Source organism: Poecile atricapillus, chromosome Z, assembly GCF_030490865.1.
Source record: "Poecile atricapillus isolate bPoeAtr1 chromosome Z, bPoeAtr1.hap1, whole genome shotgun sequence".
NCBI lineage: Eukaryota > Metazoa > Chordata > Aves > Passeriformes > Paridae > Poecile > Poecile atricapillus.
In genome coordinates this window covers 20496207-20517697 of record NC_081289.1, presented here as the reverse complement: position 1 = coordinate 20517697, position 21491 = coordinate 20496207, and the positions used below count along the sequence as shown (strand labels likewise).

Below are 21491 nucleotides of genomic sequence, written 5' to 3'. Positions count from 1 at the left end.
TTTGACTTTGGCAGAGTCCACAAGTGCAAAAACCAGAAAGTGCTCTGCACTACATTTGAACCACAAATTTTGGCAGGAATAGGACAGTTTATCTGGGTTGGCAAGCAAAGATGAGTACAACATCAGAGGGAAATTACTCAGGAATTTTTATTATTTGCAAGCTTGAATTTTGCCTGCGCCCAAATTCAGAACCTGGATCTCTTTTGCTAATGCCATAATGCCTCTTTTGATTATGAATACTCATTCTGGTTTTGTAATTGTTTCACACTGGTAGTACAGAAGAGTGGTGGCCAAGTGTCAGCTCAGAGGCAGAACAGCCAGTTGCAGACTGACAGGCACCATCATCCGTTCTTCCCAAGCACCACTGGAGCTGGGCACGTGTGGTGGGGAAAGAATGGGTGGCAACCACACACTTCAAGCCTACACTATTTCCTCCCTGAGTCTTGGCTCTGTTCTGGAGGGACCACAATGAAACAGCAGTCAATTTCCACTAGTCATTTGTCAAACTTAGCCTTGCTTATAAAGCTGTCAATAAAAGGTGGCAATTAAAGTGATGTTTCTGTTGTTGTCATGTGAATGCCAGAAAGTGCCAATGAAGTTGGATGGGAACCAGGAGCCCAGAAAAAAAATCATGCCACTACAGAGCTCCTCAAAAACCAATTCACCCCACAGCGTATAAGGTTTTGTTTTCACAGATGATTGTGGTTTAAAAGCCATGTTCCTTTCTATAGCGGTGGCACTCAAGCCTTACAGTCAAAGAGCCGTAACAAAATAGGGCTGCACGTGCTCCAGAGACCATAATGATCCATTTGTGTGCCTGTGATTTGATTTGATGTGGCCATGCCTTGCTGGAAAAAAGGCAGTACTGTCAGGGTGCTGCCCAGCTCACACTGAAGAGGGCAACTGCCTGTGTGAAGATGGTGAGAAACACTGAAGGGAAGAGCGAGGCTGAATGCTCCTGCTGCACAGTGCCTGCAGTGATTACGAATTCCAGTGCTTCTGCCCTCTCAGCAGCACAGGGATATTTATTTCCAAGCTACCACAGATGCACATCTATTGCCTTGGAAGCTTTTGACACCCTTTTAGATGTGTACTGCTGAATAAAATAAATCAAAGCAAAGAAGGCAGAAAGGGAAAAATCCCTTGCTCTCTCTCACTTACCGGTATCAACCAGGAAAACACCGTAGTTGTTATGCAGATCAGAGCTCTCTGGACAATTCTCTATGCCAGCCTTATAGACCTCCTCAGCTTCCTTAAGCCGTTCCTTGAAAGAGAAGGAGACTTCTTAGCCATGGCAGAAAGGTTGTCAGCACCATTTGTTGCACACCTGCATTCTGTGACAACTCCCTCGCTGCATGGGAAGCTTGGGGAATCCACACCCACCCCACCTTCCAAGAGGCCAAAATCTTACCCCATGGCATGGATGTGATACAGCTGCCACCTGGCATCCCAGAGCAATTCAGACAGCTTTCCCTCGTGCCTTTGCTACCCGTGAAACACCTGGAAAAGGTGGTGCCTGTGCAATGCCAGTGAGCCCCCAGCTGGGTACACGCCCAGCCAGGAAAAACACAGCAGCAGGGATTGGGTTGCTTCTGTTGAGAAATATCTGTCATCTGGGAGCTGATATGTTCTAATTTATTTGTTTAATGAGCATCTCACTGGCTAACTTCCCCCCCTCTGGAGCTCTGCTGTTCTTTCCTTAAGCAGTGAGGAAAATACAAGGAATGAAAGCTTGCTGTGTGTGATAGCTAGAGAGTGAGTGCAGGGGGATAAAGGAAGCTGGAGAAAGATGGAGGGTGGTAAAAGAGAGGGGAAAACCAGACAAATTCAGATTAAAACCAGGCATTGTCAGTGTGTGAGGTGTAGTTCACTGGGACTGATGGAACATAGCACCATGCTGATTCCCCAGATGCACTGAGCTCTCATTTTGCACAGATTTCAGGGAGGTTTGCTGGTGCTGAACATTTCTAGAGAATATAGATATTTTCTTTGGGAACACCCTGCCTACAGAAAGCATCCTACTGGCTGGGTTCTGTCCAGCCTGAGCTATGGACAGCCTGGTCCTGAAACAACAATCAGGTTTCTCCTTTGGATCAAAGAGAAACTTAGAAAGGTTTCCACTTCCCTCCAGTCAGACCATGCCTGCATGCTCACCAGCATGGGTGCCCTGCTTCCCCCTGCTCTCAGAGCCTGGCTGTCGGGTGTGTTTGTGGAAGGAGGCTGTGAACAGAAGAGACAAGCACAGCGCAGAGGGGTGTCAGGCAAGCCTCCAGCACCAAAGATGCTTTTCTCATTTCTTCCCCTTCCACTGAGCAGCACAGCCCTACAGCAACAAACTCCACAGCCTCCCAATGAAGTTCCCAAGCAAAATCAGCCAGCTGGCTCTTCATTGAGGAGGGCCTGAAGCTCCCACACTCGGGAATCAACCCACACTGAAGTAAGTCCACTCCCAGCTGTGGACTCTCCCCAAAGCCTGCAAATGGCAGAGCCCCCTGGGCTTTCCCTGGATTTAAAATCTGTACCTGACAGCTGCTTAATGTGAGGACTCTTTTCTCACTTCCTATTTCAGAGCTGGAGAGCTGGAATAAATTGCACTGGAAGAGTATGACTTGATCGCAGAATCCCACAGTTTGCCACAGTTAAGTCCCTTCACATTTACATGATAAAGGTCAGCCAGCAAAAAAGATAAGTGTGCAATAAAGCACAGAAACACATTTTTAAAAAGTGCTTAACTTTGGAAATTTTGGATAAATTGATGTGAGTTTGACAACATTATCCTGCAGAGTCAGGAAAAGTGTAGTGATCATCAGAATTGACTAAAATGAAGAGCAATTTTTTGTGCATATTTTCCAAGATTTATGTATTACTTTCTTTTCCTCTGCTTTTAATTCTCAGCCAATGAATGCAGCTTTGTATGCACGTATGTCAGCTTATTTTATTTACTGACCATAAAGCAAATTTTTAAAGCAAGGAAGGGCTGTGTTAAACTGGATTAGATGGTTCCATGTCAAAACATTCACCAATATTGAGCACTTCTAGCACTTTTATTGTGGTTGCATTGCTTTTTTGGCACCTAACATTCTAACCCTGCATGCCTCAGGCTCATTGCCCAGTCTAACAAAGTGTTTGCATTAAGCACAGTCAGAAAGTGGCAAGGGTGTAACCTGCTATTCCTGCCAGAGCTTTCCCGCCTCGCAGCCTCTCCTCCTCTTAGCAGAAATAGAGTCCTAAGTTCATCAAGGCTTGATTCTTATTAACACTTAATAATGCCACTCCCAGACCTTCATAAAACATTCATCAGCCTCACAAAACTCAGAAGACTGGCATTAAAAATGTATGAGATTTTTATGATATTAAAAAAATTATGCATATGAGAATCTTTCAGTTAACTCCAGGGTTTTAGGTCTGTTTTTCATAAGGCTCAGTTTTTCAGTTTGGTTATGCCTGAATAGGCTCTCCTCTACAGCTAAGTGGGTTAAAAAGTTTCTTTTTTTAAGAAACACACACGCAAAATTAGTCAAAGCTAGGGCCTGAAAAGAGCCACCAAGTAGCACAAAATGATGGATGAAACTGAAGCTGGGAAGATGGGAAACTGTGGGGAACCAGTGTTAGAATGTTGTGAACACAGGCAGCAAAAATGTTTGATTTCTGTTACCAGCACCACTGCAGTGATCACAGAAATCAAGGGAAACTGCAATACATTGCAACTGAGTTCCAATTCCAAGCAGAAAGAGCAGCCAGAAGGGCAGGCATTTATAAAAGGAACAAACAAGCCAAACTGTTCCATACAATGCAGCAGTGGTTTTTTCCATGTCAGCTCTGGCTTCAGAATCAGCTATCAAGGAGAGAAAAGGGCAATTACATCAAGTTACAGGTTAATTCCCTGGCATCTGAAACATTCCTCTTAGCAGCACTTTTTACAGGCATAGAAGGGAAGGAACCATAAGGACTATTTCAGATTCATCCCCCTTAATATGGGGGAACATGCTGTGCAGGACTGACCAAGGCAATCCTGTGGCTATTTCACTGTGTCCACACTTCCCTTTTAGCCTTGGAGCAAAGCTGGAGAAGCTGAAGTTGTCATGGGCACGGTCACCTCATGAAAGTTATTTTAACGTGGCACTTCAGCCTCTTTCTATCACATCCCAGCAAGAGGGACCCAGTGGTGCCTCCCCCAAAACTCCACTGTGATGCCATCCTGCAACTGCCTGGCCTCACAGATACCCCTACAGCTGTGACACAGGCTCTGGGACACAAAGAGACAAAAAATACTTCTTGTAACTTTTAACTGTTTTGAACACTATTGCTCAGACTCAGAGGAAACCCCAAAACTGAAAAAATGAGCTTCCCTCATCATCCTTTGGGCTGAAGATGCCAAAACTTCTGCCTGTACCCCTGGAGGGTGTGAATCTGCAGCTCCCAGCCACGGGCAGCAGCAGGTATTGTAGGACAGACCCTGCTGTGGTCACTAGGATGAATGTGGGAGGCAGGAGGTGCACAATCAAGTAGGCACTTGCTGTGACTGAACATGAGAAGGTGTTAAAAGTCTACAGAAAAATCGCTGTTTTCTGCGAAAATTGTACTATCTTTTTTGCCTGCCACTTACTCAAGTCACAAGAGGATGAACAATCCATATGTAAGAGAGATGAATTATTGCTGGACTTACTAATGGCATTTGCTTTGGGTAGAAGGTCTCAGGACTCTATAATGGTTTTATTGCTCTGCTGACCTTGCAATCGATCATTCTAATTAATAATTTCAATTAATATTAAAACCAGGTATTACTGCAGAGGAATCATTTCCTATACTTGCAGCAGACTCTTCATTGATGGGCTTATTCAAAGCAGAGTCCCCATTCAATAGGACTTGTCTTTAAATTCATACACTGTATTTTGAGATCCCTGCAGATAATATTGATAATGTTTGAAATTCTCTTAAAGGGAAAATAAAATAGAACATCTTTCAGTAATTCACATACATCATAAGTGAATTTTGCAGAGTGCCCACACCCTTAAAGAAGATTAAACAAGACCTCTGCCTATAGTTTTGCTGAACTTCATCCCCTTCCCTTAGAGAGAGAAGATTCCACTAAGCAGAATAATGGAGAACAGCAAAAGATACCATTTTGCTTTGTCTGTATTTATATTCAGCAACCTTTTAAGAAAGCTTCAGCACCCCATGCTGTGGAACAATTAGAGCTGAAAACTGAAGAAAAAAAAAAAAAAATCCGTTTTCAAAAGGTTTGCAGAGGTGTGCTGGAGCTGTGCAGTTGCAGGTAGCCCCAGAGTGGGACCACAGCACAAGGCACAGCATCCCTCTGCTGCTGCAGGTGTGGAGGAAAGGAGAGCTTGGTGGTCCCAGTGCAGCCACTCTCGCCCCATGGCTCCTTCTGAATCAAGGATTTTGTGCCTCAAGTTCTCTTTTCCTCTGTGGGAACAATATTTCACCTCACAGGGACGTTGTAGAAATAAATTATCTAACTACAGAGAGCAGGGAGAGCCTGAGTAATGAGCGTGGGGAACAGGCCTGAGAGGAAATGAGTAATCCTGCCTCCAGAGCACAGCCTGGGCCACGCACAGCAAATAAGGCCTAGAGACACATGAACAATGAGGTTAAATAAAATATTGAACAGCCGCTCATTAAGAGCAACATAAAGCCAGGGAGCTTTCCCACTCCCCTGCTCGTGATCATCGACCACGGTAATGGAGGGCTGAATCCCTGTGGGTGTGTGCAAGGGGCAGAATCTGGGCTGCAGAGGCCACCTGGTCTCTGACAATCCCCAGCTTTGGAATGATTTATTATGCAATCTCCAGGTTGTCTGCGTAGGCGTGTGTGTGAGGGGAAGCGCTGGCCTCTCCTGCTGTCACAACATTCAAGGTGCAATGGATTAAGACTTCGCCACAGACGCAGGGAGCTGCAGAGAGGGGATTTACTCACAACTTCAGCAGCAATTTAACTCAGAGCCACGCCATGTGGGTGTAATTACCCTCTGTGTATGAGCTGCCTCCCATCCTGGAAAAGCCATCTGTGAGCAGCCCAGGAGCTCTGCACAGACAGCGTGGACCCACACCTGCCGCCATGTGTGACCCACACCTGCCACCATGTGTCAGTGACCCACACCTGCCACCATGTGTCAGTGACCCACACCAGCCACCATGTGTGACTAACACCTGCCACCATGTGTGACCCACACCTGCCACCATGTGTCAGTGACCCACACCAGCCACCATGTGTGACCAACACCTGCCACCATGTGTGAGTGACCCACACCTGCCACCATGTGTGACCCACACCTGCCACCATGTGTCAGTGACTCACACCTGCCACCATGTGTGACCACACCTGCCACCATGTGTCAGTGACCCACACCTGCCACCATGTGTGAGTGACCCACACCTGCCACCATGTGTGTGACCCACACCTGCCACCATGTGTGACCAACACCTGCCACCATGTGTGAGTGACCCACACCTGCCACCATGTGTGACCCACACCTGCCACCATGTGTGACCAACACCTGCCACCATGTGTGAGTGACCCACACCTGCCACCATGTGTGACCCACACCTGACACCACGTGTGACCCACACCTGCCACCATGTGAGTGACCCACACCTGCCACCATGTGTCAGTGACCCACACCTGCCACCAAGTGTCAGTGACCCACACCAGCCACCATGTGTGACCAACACCTGCCACCATGTGTGTGACCCACACCTGCCACCATGTGTGACCAACACCTGCCACCATGTGTGACCCACACCTGCCCCCATGTGTCAGTGACCCACACCTGCCACCATGTGTGTGACCCACACCTGCCACCATGTGTGACCCACACCTGCCACCATGTGTGAGTGACCCACACCTGCCACCATGTGTGAGTGAGGCAAGGCTGGGAGGTGCAGGGCTGCTGTGGCAGCAGGGTATGCAGATAGAGGCAGAGGACCTGAGCTATCCTCGTTACCTGTTCAGGCAGAGGACCTGAGCTATCCCTGTCACCTGCTCAAGCAGAGGACCCCAGCTATCCCCATTACCTGCTCAGGCAGAGGACCCCAGCTATCCCCATTACCTGTTCAGCCAACAGTGAGGCCAGGCTTGAATAAGCATCTGCAAACTCTGGGCCATACTTAATGGAGTCCCGCAGCAAGATTACAGCTTCCTCCTTCTTCCCTTGGGACCTGCAGGAAGGAGGGGAGAAAAAAGCAGAAAGAAATATTCCTGTAAGTACATGTTTAGGTTATCTCACTGATTAACTGCTTCAAAGAGACGTGGAAGTGCCCAGCTTGCCCTTTTCAACAAAGACTAAATGATTCATTCCTGCCTCCTCTCCACGATGTGAGTAGCCAGCGTTTCCTCAGCCCATCGCTGTCTCCAGCAGCTGGGAGGATAGAGGCTTTAATGAATCAATACAATTAAGTATCTGAAGGGAGGGTGGCAAGAGGATGGAGGCACTGTGATCTGGGAACAGGATATTCCCTCTCACTTCAGTAGGCTGGAGACACTGCAACACTTCCTTTACTAAAACCTTGAAGAGTCTCTGCATGTTCCTAGAGAAGTGCTCTTACAGAACCACTTGCAGCTCCATTATTTTGAAATTAAAATATCTGCAAGTTAAATCTGCCTGGTATTTCTAAATAATTCCTTTGCAAGTCGATCATTAGGCTAGAGGAGTTCTGTCCTTCAGATCCTAGGGATTATGAACAGAGATAGCTGAGAGGTGGCTGTGCTGATGAGCTAGTTTTTTTCCCAGCATTGCTCTGCACTTATTGCTATGAAAATGGAGAAGAAGGTTTCCTTAACAAAAAACTTGGGATGTTTATTTATTTGAGCTACAATTTCTCCAGTATTGCTCTGTATTTCTCTCCTTTGAAAAATGAGAAGGTTTCCTGTACAAACATCTAAGGATGTTTAGCTGGGCTGAAACAACATTTTCCTTGTGCTGGGTGTACAAAGAATACGAATAGCGGGGCTTAGAAAAAGAAACAAAGGGCTCTGGGGAAACAGAAAATACGTGAACACCTTGCTGCTTTGGCCTTAGATTTCATCTGAGTGGCATGGTCAAGTAACCAGATCTTGTTTATAAGGTGCAAATTTCAGCTGATAATATATGTGGCTTTGCAGATTTTTTTCCCTTTCTAGTTGTGTAACTGGAAGAGTATTTTGCCTGTGCATTAAGCTAAGTAAAACCAGTTGTGCTGGTCTTTTTCTTCTTCCAGTGGTGTTCCAGATAAATTACATGAATGAAGCAAAAACAAATAAAGAACCACTTTTCTCCTACACTAATTAAAGTCTAGCTAGCTTGTCAATTTATAAAACTTTGGGATCCCTTGGCTGGAGTTTCATGACACATTTTTATAAATCAAAACCAGATGACTGCTTAATAAAGGTATTGATGTTTGGCAGAAAATGTAGGAAATGCCCGCTACAGAAATAAAAGGATTAAGTGATCCACTCAGCAGCAGTAAAAGTTCCCTTTAACCACAAGCATTCACTCTGAATGTGGGGCAGCCCTCTTAATTACTCTTTTATTCCAAAATGGCCTCTTTTTTTTCTCTATTTCATCCAAGAACAATGTTTGTCTCCTGAAAGTGGGGGTAAAGAGGGAAAGATTATGGCATCTTTTTATGTGACAGACCGAATTACATTAAATAAAGCAGATCCAGTAGTTTCTCAGAGGACTTAGGCCTGCAAGATACCAAGTGTTCTGGCCAAGCACTTAAACGTGTACTTAACTTTTATGTATGCAAGTTGAAAATTAATTACTGGTTGAAGTGCTTTCCTGGCTCAAGGCCAACACTTTGCAGGATCAAGGCCATCTCTTATATAAATCTCCTGCAATTTGGGAGAGCACAAAGCATTGAAAGAACAGTCCAATACACTAATTTGCCATAAACTGGAGATCTGGAGCAGGAATAGTTGGGTAATGTACATCTTCACTGTGATAGAGAGAAGAACAAATTCAACTGACAGGAGCAATCTGTGACCACTTATTCCAATTTTTACCCAAATTACTCTGTTTTATAATGCCCTCTCTTGACTCTCTCTCCCACACAAGCTCACAGCCTTGCCTCTACAATCAGCATGCTCAAGCTGAAAACCAAGAGCATCTCCTCCGTATTTTTTGCAATTGCCCTGCAGTTGGAGAAGCACCAGGTAAAACCACCCTGCTAAAGTCTGGCAATGCATAGGGCTGTTAGCACTGGAGCAAATTTCACATGCAACAGAGAGCAACCTAGGAATTAGTGCTCTAAAGGACTTGGTAACTTTCATATTTCGTTTTGTGAAGTTATTTAGACTGTATTAAAGCCAGAAACACAGAACTCAACAAAGGCTCTACAACTGTTCTGAACAAATTTGCAGAAAACAAAACAAAATATTTCTGAACAAAATATGCAGAAAAGCCAGAGCCAAACTCTTCTAAAGGTGCACAAAGACAGGACAAGAGGCAACAGATGCCAGAGTAGGAACATGGGACATCCTGATTAGATATAAGGAAATATATTTTTTCGCCACAAGGATGGTAAAACACTGGAACAGGTCACATAGAGAGATTCTGGCATCTCTGTCCTAGCAGGGATCCAAGATTCAGCTGGACACAGCCCTGAACAATCTGATCCAATCAGACTTGCTCTGAGCAGCTAGCTTGATCTCCAAATTATCTCTAGAGACCCTAAGTTATTATTATAACCTAAGTTATTTTTTCAGTCTACTGCAAAAATTAGACTGGCAGAGTTAGTGAGGGTTTTTAACCACAGTCTCCAATGTGTATGTGATACTGAGGGATAACTGCACCACTTCATGAGACACAGAGTATCCTGCAGAGACCATTCAGAAAGCCAGATGCGGTATCATTGAACATCACCACTCAGTTTGCTTCTGAATGAAAGAAGGAAGGTTTCACTACCTAAAAGGTCTTAAATCTCAATACATGTAATTCCTTTCTGATGTTTTTCAGCATCTCCAGACAGTTTCACAAGCCTGTGTCAGCACACTCACATCCAGAAGCCTGTATCAGAGAGGACAGACTGTCCTTCCTCTTCTGAATACATGGGTGTGCTCAACTGGGACTAAATCACAACAATAAATGCTCAAGACTCATTGTATGCTACTCTACATCCGGAAGAAAATCAGTCTTTTGAGTAAACTCAAGATTCAGTGGAGATTGTTTTTAGGCATTTCATTTTCCCCTCAAAAATGAAGCTGTAACACTCTCAAAGCATGTGAGAGTTCTGAGACTTTTCTTCATGAGGAACAGTGTACTGGATATTGCAGTGCAAAAGGTGTGCATTCATACAGTACCACAAATAAGAAGTTCTTATCCATCTCTTCCTGCAACCTGAGATTGATGTTTATTTCAAATGTTCATGTTCATACATTATTTCTTGTCTCTTTACAGAAATATCCACAGCCTATAAATTCATGAGGTATTCTGAACGATATTTATCTGCATCTCAACAAACCTGAATTTATACAGAGGAGTCAAATACTCAAAACACAAGAAAGCAGCATCAGGCTGCTCTGTGTCACTGATCACAGACCATGAAAGCAGAGAGATTTCTTACTTTTAGGTAGGCCATCTTTTGGGTCTATTTTAAGTAAGAAATCTGTCAGCATTGTTTAATTATCTGCTCTCCAATATTTATATTAGGCAGAAAAATTATGACATACAACTTTATTTTAGAATATGTAAACAAAACCAGAGGCTTATTCAGCCATTACCCTGCAATACTTCCTGAGAACATTCATCTTCTGGCACATAGCTGTCTTCTTTATGTGCAAACAGAAAATGGAAACATCATTTTTCATCTACTACTTCCACAGAAAACAACTTTAAAATTCCACCCTGTGTCCTCGAAACAGTTTTTATTCAAGTTTAAATCACAAGCAATGGAGGCTTAAATAGCTTATTTGCATGGAATAATGAAAGGCAGATTCCCACATGGGAAGTACAAACCCATCCTTCCAAAATCCCGGACTTCCCTTCTCTCAGTACTCCGGAGGAGATGAAATCTAGTATTTGCCATCAGATTTGCACAAACTGTGAGCAGGGATGGGCACAAGGAACTCAGCAGAGTTCAACTGGGAATTCCCCATGCCAGACAATTTCATTCCACAGCCCAGTACAGGCAGTGCTGTTACTGGACATGCCTTAAGTGTTGCAGATCTGTCTCTTCCTGATCTGCCCCATGCTCTGAAGCCTTTGTAAAGAGGACAGAAGATGCTTTTATTGCTTGACCATTTATCTTCTCTCTGACATATATTTAAAAATCAAAAAACACTTCATAATGTCTCCTAACACAGCCAGAAAGTAATATCTGTCTGTAATATTCTGCAGATTTCCATTTTATTTCATTTATTATCCATACTATGCTAGCATTTAGTGTCTTCAGAACACTGGCGGCCATATATATACACATTTATATATATACATGAAAGGATAATTGTAGACAGGTAGAAAATATAAATAAAGACGTTGTAGGGAGGGGAAATGTGAAATCTCTGCCTTGTACCTCTCTGGTCATCTCACAAGTGACCTCATGCTCCAGCATGGCTGATGGTCTTTGCTAAGCTGCTGGATCATCTAGGAAAGGTGCTGGCCAAAGGGTTTGGGATCCCATTTTAGGGGAGACATTCATATAGGACCTGTACATATGTAAAGCATCTGCTTTACATATGTGCTAATCCCTGCACTGTGAACTCCACCTGGTTTTTAGCAGGGTTTGTAAAGCTGAACAGGGAGACGAGGGTACTCAGCTTCCAATACAATTAATGCCACCGCTGTGTCCAGATGCACTACATTGTTTTGGAAGCCTAAATGAAGTTTAGGAAATGGGAGCAAATGAGTGTGGGAAAAGGGCAGGAGGATCCTGAGTGCTTTCTCTTGACAAGTTTAGCACAGGCAGCACACACATTTAACATACCACAAAATGTGGCACCACAGAAGGATGCGGAGCACATACAATCCAACAGGACACACAATATCTGAAGTATCACAATGTGAAAAGCATGACATATTGCACAGAAAACAAACAGAAGTTCTAAGAAATTTTCCCCACATGTCTCCTTTGTGCTTTTGCCCATGCAACAAATCCAGTTTTTATCCATCTGCTGGATCATAAGAGCCCTTTGACAGGCCAGATTTAAGCCTAATTGACATGGAACATCCTGGTGCTTCTTCTGGCTTATATCCTTTTGTATTAATATTTTATATTAAAAAAAAAAAGAAAAAGAAAATGTAACAGAGAATAATAATTAAGGCATACATGATGGATTTAAAAGACAATATGTATTTTTAAACACCATTGCCATCTAAAATTAATTTCAATCAACCAAATTTGATGCATAATACAAAGACCTTTATTTTCTCTTGTAATAAGACTGTGCCGTTTTCCTTCCTTGTGAGTATTTTCAGTAAAGCACTTATCTACTTTCCATTTAAGATTACTAATTTTCAATATTCTAACCTCAAACCACCAGGTTTACTTGTAATAGTATTCTGATAATTTCTCTGGTTCTGAACAGACCAGGTAGAACATCAGCAGCCCACTTAACATCCTTTATACAAATCCATACTCAGAGTTACATTTCAGGACCAGAAAAACCAAGTTTTAATGGCACAAGTTTTAAAGTGCCACTTTAAAATGAGTCCCACGCTAAGTATGTAATGGCTTAACCAGCACAAAGCCCAGTCTGCTCGAAAAGATTTACCAAGACTTATTATCAGCAAAATAAGGGCAGTTCATATCAACAAAAATGTAATTTTACTGCTGTAGTTTATGCAGTTCTGTCAGCAAATACCCCACAATATCCACACAAAAACAAGGACCTTTTTGCTTGTGCTAAACAGAGATATTTTACTTTTTTTAATTGAACCTTTTGCAGATCTTATCATACTGGCTTCTTGTACAGATCTATGTTTAGTCTTTAGATGTGGTTAGTTAAATTAATTTGCATGATTATGATTGTCTGCTATTCTCCTTGCTAAAGGCTAACACTCTAAATAACAATGAGTGAAATAATGAGCTCATCAACTTGTTTTTAACCATCCAGGAATGTAAACCGGCCTTCCCCTCAAATCCAGACCTACCTGCTCTGCAAGGGAATGAACCCTCTGCTGCTCTGAGCATCTCAGCATAAGGTGCTTATGCCTAAACTATACAACAACTTCCCATACAGCTAATGAGGAGAAGTGGGAACTTGAAGAGAGGGATTTTTTGGATTGTGTTATTTATTCGCTCGGCATCTGATGCCTACCTTTGAAAAATACAGCTTCCTCTCCTGGAAATGTTTACACATCTCCAGCAGGATGGGGATCTCAGGTGACTAGCTGGGTTTAGGCAACTCACTTCTGACGCCTGTTTCAGAACAAATTCATTTCCTACAGCTGAAACACACTTTTGAACAGCACCTGGAGTGATGTGGCAGGCAGCACAGGGATAGCCAAAGTAAGCCTCACCTTTGTGCCATCACTTTCGGATGGCACTAAGAAATGACACCATCACCAGCTGGTGAAAAAAACCTGCTTGGGTGATGTGTGCAAGGGCAATGTGAATTTTCTTTGGGCCAGACCTGCATTCAACTTACTTGAGCAGGTTGCCGAGGTTGAAGAGAGCTCGATTGTGCTGAGGGTTGAGCTGAAGGGCCCGTCTGTAGTAATCCTTAGCCTCCACCACGTCTTTGGTCAACGTCCCCAAGTTGTTGAGAGCACTTGCGTGACGAGGGTACAGCCTGGGAAAAATGAAATACCAAGTTACAGATGCTCATTAACTGACAAATAGAGCTGATGTCACTGACTCTGCCACCAATGCTGTTTGGCACTCAATAAAGAGAAGAATGTCAAAAAAACGTGTTTTCCCTTAATTTGCTGCAGGTCAGATGGGATCCTGAGGCCCGTTTTCAACTCCTAGAGATTGCAAATCAGATCTTCTCCTATGGTTTGTATCTATCTCCAGGGCAAAATGGAATGCTGAACAGCTTTGACAACCTATCTTACCCTTACAAGCAAAAGGCATAGTGACAAAAGCAGCCTGAATGTTTTTAGTCAAAACACTTTCTGCAACAAGCAAGAGTTGCCTTGTCAAAAAATGTTTCCAATGTAAATACATTTTGATATACACAGAACATAACACAACATCATTTAAAAATATTTGTTGGGTTTTTGAATTTTTTCTTTTCTTTTTTTCATAATAAAACTGAGAATAAAGTGCAAAAGAAAACCTGGAATCAGCTGTTGAACAATGTTTTCAGGACTAAGCAAAGTGATAAAAGAATCTGGAACCAGACTGCTTAACAACATGAATTCTCGAAGCTTCTTGTAGCATTTGGTTCTGTACAGCTCTCCTTTTATCTGACCTGTTGATCTTCACATCTGCCTGTTTCAGTTCGAAGATTACATTATTGGGCCCAATGCATCTCTGTTAAAATTCTCCCCAAATTAAGCAGTAGGTCATGGTCCATTCAGCAGTTTAAATTCTCCAAGTTTTGCTCCTACATTAATATTTTAATTTGTAGTTTTACTTTCACCAGAAAACTCCAAAGGTGGAAGTGATCCAGGGCTCAATGTAAGTATCCAGGACCCCCTGTGTGATTGGTAGGTGAAAACTGAGGGTCATTATGATAAGGAAATAAATTTTTGACAGACATCCACAGAGGTCCCTGGAGATCAGCTGTGTGAGAAGGTCTGAGGCTCTGAGGACAAGTCATCTGACAGTTCTTTGCCTTAGGTCCCTGATCATGGGAAAGGGATGTGGATAATGACATTAAAAGTAGTTGGCTATGAAAGCAGAGGGTACAGCATGAGAAGGGGCATTTAAAGATAGAAGGGATTAGGACTCTATAATATAGCCTGACTAAAGTTTGCAATTGTTTTTAATCCAAGACTTTCCATGGTGGGTTTTTTTGGTATTTTTTTGCCTGGAGTTTTTCACTATGTCAGTTCAGCCCTAGGATTTTCTGTGCTTAAGAACCATAAATAATTTAGCATTTTATACACTGCTGCAACATTTTTATCAGTCACATTTTCACTCCACAGCTCATAAATGATTTTGGCAAGGTCTTATTTGGGAGTGAAGCTGGAAACATTCAAGGGAACTCTGGGAGAAATGGGCATGCACCACTAACAAAACCAGGATGTTTCCTACCATTAAGTAAGAGAAAAGCCCGAAGCCCTTTTTTTTACCAAGCAAACAAAGACTGCAAAGCCACACAGTTGAGGAGAAATTGTTCAGGGATGCAGCCATGTGCTTTTTGAAAACTGGTCTGTTATAATAACAAAAGATAAATGTAGTGACCATCACTCATAGCAAATAATGACTACAGAGTGCCAGCATCCTTCCCACACAGGTGAGCATCCTGTCTCTCAGAGGTCGCTACTGAGTGACCACCACAGGTGCACTGCCCAGTGTCCACACTTACCCCACCACCTGCATTCAATGCTCAAGCAACTAGTGAAGAGACCCCTAATTGAACTTGTCACAGAGCTGTAAAGAGTAGATCTGTGGTGAGAACTGCAGTTAACATAGAAATAAGCATCACTTTCCATTGCTGAAGTTCCCCAGATGCACTTTGGGGTGTGAGAGGCTTCCTGCGCTTGGAGAAGCACCAGCAAAAGAAAAGATGAGGGTGTAGTGTGGAGTCTTGACCTTACTCCTCAAATCCATTTGTCATCTAGTCTAAGTCTCCCCAGGTGAAGCAGGCTGGGAGAAATGCTCTCCAGAGCAACAGCAGAGGAGGAATGCAAAGGGCCAAGCTTGCCTGCTCTTCAGCACTTGGGATGCAGCTCTGTGTGATACCATGACCAGAATATCGAGAGAAGAACATCTTAGGGCAAATGACCACAGTCTTGTTTCCCATTTCCTCCAAGGGATTTTGACATTGTTTTGGACCAAGAAAAAGGTCTGGAAGTTATATTTTTGAGCCTTTTTACCAGATGGCTATGATAAAAGTGTGCACTACTTCTGTCAGTACTCACACATAAAATAGCTCTAATATTTGACATGAAGTCACTTGAGTTATGAGTGGGCAAAAGGATTTCAGACAATTCTTGGAAAAGTCAGAAACAGATTACCATTTTACAGCCTTAAACCTGATGGTTTTTCTCTCAAACTTTCAGAAATTAATTCTGTTCTTGGCCTTTAGTGCTCCTGTGGCATTTTAGGCCCAGAAGATTTGCTTGCACCAATTTGGAGTGGAATAAAAACTCAAGATTAAAAAAGGGAACTGATTTCACCTTTAAATTGCACAGTTCTGACTGGCAGCTCCATAAAAACAATTCTGAGCTCAGTACTAAAACCTCTCAACAGCAAATCACAGGATGCAAACATGTCTCCCATGTATCCTGGGCTCTATTTCTTGTGTTTAAATTTATTCATTACACCTCATTGCCCTTTCCAAGAAATGTAAGTGAAAACCCAGAACTTCAGCAAGCACAAATTGTCGACTGAAACCTGCTTAGCATCTGGCCCAAAGAACTTAAAACATCTGCAATTGTACATGTCTGAACAAAAGTTACGAGAAATTCTGACCACAGCAAGATAAGGTAGTGGTGTTGGGCTTTGCCACCAGGGTTTAGCTCTTCTATTTCTCTCCAAATATTTTATTTGGATTATTACTTTGTTATGGTGGTAGAACAAGCTGCCACTCAACTGAGTTCAGCAGAGCAATCAAGCCTAAGAGAGCATTGCCTCTGGTAAAGTAACCAGAGCTAGAGTCTGAGCTGGCCAGTCATGGCCATCCATGCTGTTATAGAATGACTGAATCATAGAATGCTTTGGGATGTAAAGAACCTTAAAGACCATCTGTTCCAATGACCATCCACTATGGGCAGGGACACCTTCTACTAGAGCAGGTTATTCAAAGCCCCATCCAACCTGGCCTTGGACACTTCCAGGAATGGGGCATCCACAGCTTCTATGAACAATGTGTGCCAGTGCCTCAACATTCTCACTGTAAAGAGTTTCTTCCTAACATCCCATCTAAACTTGCCCTCTTTCAGTTTATGTTGCTTTCACACCACTCTCAAATCGTTCCCAGGAGTGGTCCAGGCCTGAGCCTAGATCAGGGTTTGCTCCCAAAAGCCAACATGGCCTTGGCCACTGCCTCTCAGAGGATACAAACATTTACTGAATACTTCCAGGTCAATTCATGCCAGCTGGCCTCAGGGCTACAGAATGTGGACCAAATATTTTTATTTTTTATGTATTAATATGGATGTTGAATACAGGACCAGCAGCCGTATTTAAACTACCCTCTGTTCAGGCACACCCACTGCTGTTAATACCAGTTCCCTGGGAATAAAAACACAGAAGAACAGTCTTGTGGCAGGATTTACACAGGGGCATAAAGCTTGACCCCCAGTTACCAAATGAAGCAACATTTACTCAAGAACTTTCAAATGGTTCTGCAAGACTTGTTTGCTTTCACTGTAGTTGATTTGTTGTTGTAGAAGAGGGAGACATGTGTACTTCTCCTATTTTGAAGTTATCAGGAGATTTGTGTTGTTTAGCAATACTCCTGGAAGTGGTCTCAATGAATCCTGATATTCAGCTTTATCTTATTTTGATTTTAAGTTCTCTAATGCAAACATTTCCTCTTCCCCATTCTTCATTCATATGTAGAATGCATTTATTTCTTAGAAGGGTTAGAAACACATTACCAAGACAAGGAGGTCTCCAATTAACCTGGAGTCTCTTCATGCCACAAGAATGCTCAGAATTATTTTATAAACTATCACTCTGAAGAAACTGAGATGCAAATGATCAATTTTTAGAACATATCTAGCTTGTTTTGCAACTTCTCTTAAGAAACAATGCTTTCTATCTGGACATATATAGAGCTGTATTTTCCTTGACACCAGCACTGATAATGGTAACAGTCTGCAGGCAGTATCCTTCTTGCTATGCATCTGATTAGGTAGAAATTCCTCTAGGCTTCACCTAATCAAATGCAAGTGCTGCATTATTTATGAAAGAAAGCTGAATTTCATTAAACTTATTCTACAAGTAGCAGTTCATATGAGAAATCCATTTATCCTTTCCTTTAGAAATCAGAATAATTTTCTTTAAAAATCTACATTCAAGGATAATTATAATAGAAGTCTTGAGATAGCAAAATTATGGGAAAGCAACCAATAAAAGCATATTTTAAAGTGGATGGATATTTCATTTCTAAAGGGAAGAAGTGGGATGTTTCCTTGTTGTAGGATGAATAATTCAAATGATTCCTCCAATGCTGTATCTGCAATTGTCAGAATAAATTTCAGCAGCCTACCCTTTACTATTACAGGTGTAGACTGCACAGGAACTCCTGTTAGTAATTATCCCCACTTCTTTTAGGTTAGCAAAATTCCCTCTAATACCACTGAACGAAAGCCCTACTGACTTACACAGTCAAGAGATTTCCAGTTTCCCAAGATGATACCAGGTATAAAACATATACAGTCACCAAAACACTGATGACCATTTACTCTGCTTTTTCATTTAATGCTGCTATTATCTGAAACATGAGGCTTTAAAAAAAAAAAAAAAATAAAAAATTGAAGGGCTTTGTTTGGCTCCATATCTGAATTATAAGGCAATTACAGAAAGAAGAAAAAGGGAGGAAATTTGTTGTCATGACTGCAACATATGATCCACCAAGAATTTTAATTCTTTTAATTCAGATTGAGAGAGACCACTTAAACAACTGGCAATCCCTGCTCACAGTCCTGCCTTTGAACAGCTCCTGGTCTGGTGCCAGGGGTATTTAGGGGGAGGAAGGCATTAGTGTGACACCTACCCACTTGCCCTTAAGAGCATTATGTGGTTTTTGCACAGGCATTGCTGTGTGGATAGCAAGCAGCAGGGGATGGGGCCAGACTAACATGCAATTAGCCTGGAAAACTACCATGGACAGCATGGAAAAGGCTGTAATGTCATTTTTCAGGGGTCTGGGCAGCCCCCCACAACCATTGCACAATAAAAGAGGTTATTGAAAGCAGCCCAGAGACATGTCCTGAGACACCACATGAGGGTGATTCTTCCTGATGCCCCAGCCCTTCATCACTCTCCAAGGGTTGACAATAAGCCTGTTGAAAGCACAATCCCAATGACTTACAACCTAAGTTCTTATAACCACTATAAAACTTGTAAGCAACACTGGTCATCATTAACCCAACAGCTATGCCATGGCAGCAGCAGCAGAAAGTAAAAAATTGCCTGCATCATCTTGTATAATATTCTGAGGTGGTCCAGGCATATTAATTTCTTCTGTAAGTTAAAATAGTAAGTGAAAAATGATAAAAAAAACAAATTTTTCAGTTGGAGAAATCTCGTGTGCCTGTTTTTTGTTAACACACCTTTTGATTAAATAACGCATTTAAACTTAGCACTCACAGGGACCATGCCACCATTGAGGCAGCTGTGATAAATCACCCCCTTGCGCTGCCCTGACAAAACAGGCTGTGTTACCTCTCTGTGGCAAGAGGAGAGGAGAGCCTGAAGAGCCAGACCTCTCATCACTCCTCCTCCATGCAAGAGGACACTTCCCACTCCTGGCTCTCCTGGTGCCTGTCCAACCCTACTGCAAACCTCAGCATCCACGGGGCTCCCTGCAGCCACATTAAGCACACGGACTCAGGCCTTAATTACCCAGGCCCAATTACTTGCTGGCAGCATGGCAACTTGCTCTTAAGGCACGTTTTGCCCATTCCAATATATACTGTAATTATTGGCATTGTTTTGCCAACGAAAGTAGGAACGTTATATGAATAACATTTCCATCTGTGCCAAGTTTTAATACTGCCCATTTTATATTTACTCCAGTATACTATTTCAAGCCAATTTTCCAATTTTAATATTACATCACACTCATTTTCATGTATTTATGTAAGTTCTCAATAAAGCTCTATGTCGGGTTGAATTAAAACATGATTTGATGTAATTCTGAGACCAGTCATCCTTCTGGGAACAATTCTGCACTGGCAACAACTCAGGTCATGGCCTCATGATGGCATGGCACCTTGTTTCAAGAGCTGCTCTACATGATGTGGAGATGTGGGTGGCAGATCCTGTGTCTTCCTCAAAAAGGTTTTCAATTTGCAACATTTGAATTCATTTCAAGGAAGGAGAGCTGATCCTGCAATATCTAGCAGCAGCTGGTTTTCTCTTGAAGAGTTCTAGTAGTTGCGTCTCCTCAAAGGTAACACCCTTCAGCTTGGCAGAAAGCTTGTGGCAGGCTGATATTTTCTGTATTTAAAAAAGCACCTGGAAATCCTGTTGAAAGTCAGGCAAGTGGGAGATCTAATGCTTTTAGGTTCCTTTGAAAGCCTCAGGCATAATCTTCTTCAGTGAAAGCGTGACAAAGCAGCAAGACTCCTGGCTGTACACAGCATAGCCCAGAGATGGGTATTACATCACGCCCATTTCCACACACTCAGCTGTGGACACAACGCCAGGAATAAGAAAGGGAGTGATCCCATCCCAGTCTGGTGCTGGGAGCTCAAAGAGCATCCCTGCGCAGTGCTGTGGGTCCTCATGGCTGTTGCATGGGCCAGCTCAGCTCCTGAGGAAGGTCCTTCTCAGGAAGTCAGTGTGGGGTCACACCTGATCAGCAGGGTCTGCAGCAGGATCTTGATCTAACCTGGGATCTCCAGAGGCCAACTTGATGAAAATAGCAAGTGCTGAATCACAGCCAGGGATCAGTGGAAGGAAGTGAGGTCCTGGATTTACGGCTTCTCCCCCTGCCCACCAGCCCAGCAGGCAGGGAGAGCAGCCCACAGGCACCCCAGCAAGCCCTCTCAGCAGGGTGAGCCTCCCAGGCTGAATTGCAGAGCACCCTGATATTGAGGGAAACCTTTCCAGGACAGAAATGGGGGAAAAAAATTATAAAGTTCTTGAACAGATTTAATCTGTGCATTGACAAAAGCCCCGTGAATTCTTTGAGATCCATTAAGGAAAAAACACCCCCAACCTACAGCAATATCCCAAAGCATGCCATTCAAATATCCAACCAGTAGCATACTGAACAATATTACAATTTATAAATTTTCATTAGATTTTTCAAACTTGGGCAGGGATAGAAGCCTGAGAGTTAAGAGTTGAGGAGAAAAACCAGGATTTTAAGTCAAACAATATCACAGCTAAATATAAATAAATAAAATCTTTCCTGCTAAACTCACATGTTCCCTGAAGTGTTGAGGCAACATAAGGTTATCAAACAGGGCTGTCTGCTTATTCTCTCACATAAAGAATTTATGCAGAATCCACGTAAGTCCTGAAAATCCCAGAAACCTCAGCACTCCCAAAGCCCAACAAAAGACTAATAATTCACAACATGCCTGACTTATAGACAGTGTGAACAATGCAAGCACCTCCATAGAGCCCACAGAATCTTGAGGGACCCCAGAGCAAACAAGAGACCATCAGGTGAGCCCTTCAATCAAACATGACACGAGGGGATGAAACACTCTCACCCAAGCAGATGGGGGTGAAATCACGCCTGTCATCTCCCGAGGC

The 21491-nt window shown here is 42.9% G+C and overlaps 1 protein-coding gene across 1 annotated transcript in view; it reads right to left on the bottom strand.

The window, feature by feature from the left end:
- The window catches only part of LOC131593048 (protein O-mannosyl-transferase TMTC1-like), a 134465-nt gene that overhangs the window by 10677 nt on the left and 102297 nt on the right, over window positions 1-21491 (bottom strand). The window contains exons 12-14 of the mRNA XM_058865223.1: window positions 13585-13728; window positions 7070-7178; window positions 1162-1264 (exon numbers count right to left, since the gene is read on the bottom strand). Of these exons, the coding sequence (XP_058721206.1) occupies window positions 1162-1264; window positions 7070-7178; window positions 13585-13728 (356 nt within the window). The remainder of the gene's footprint in view (window positions 1-1161; window positions 1265-7069; window positions 7179-13584; window positions 13729-21491) is intronic.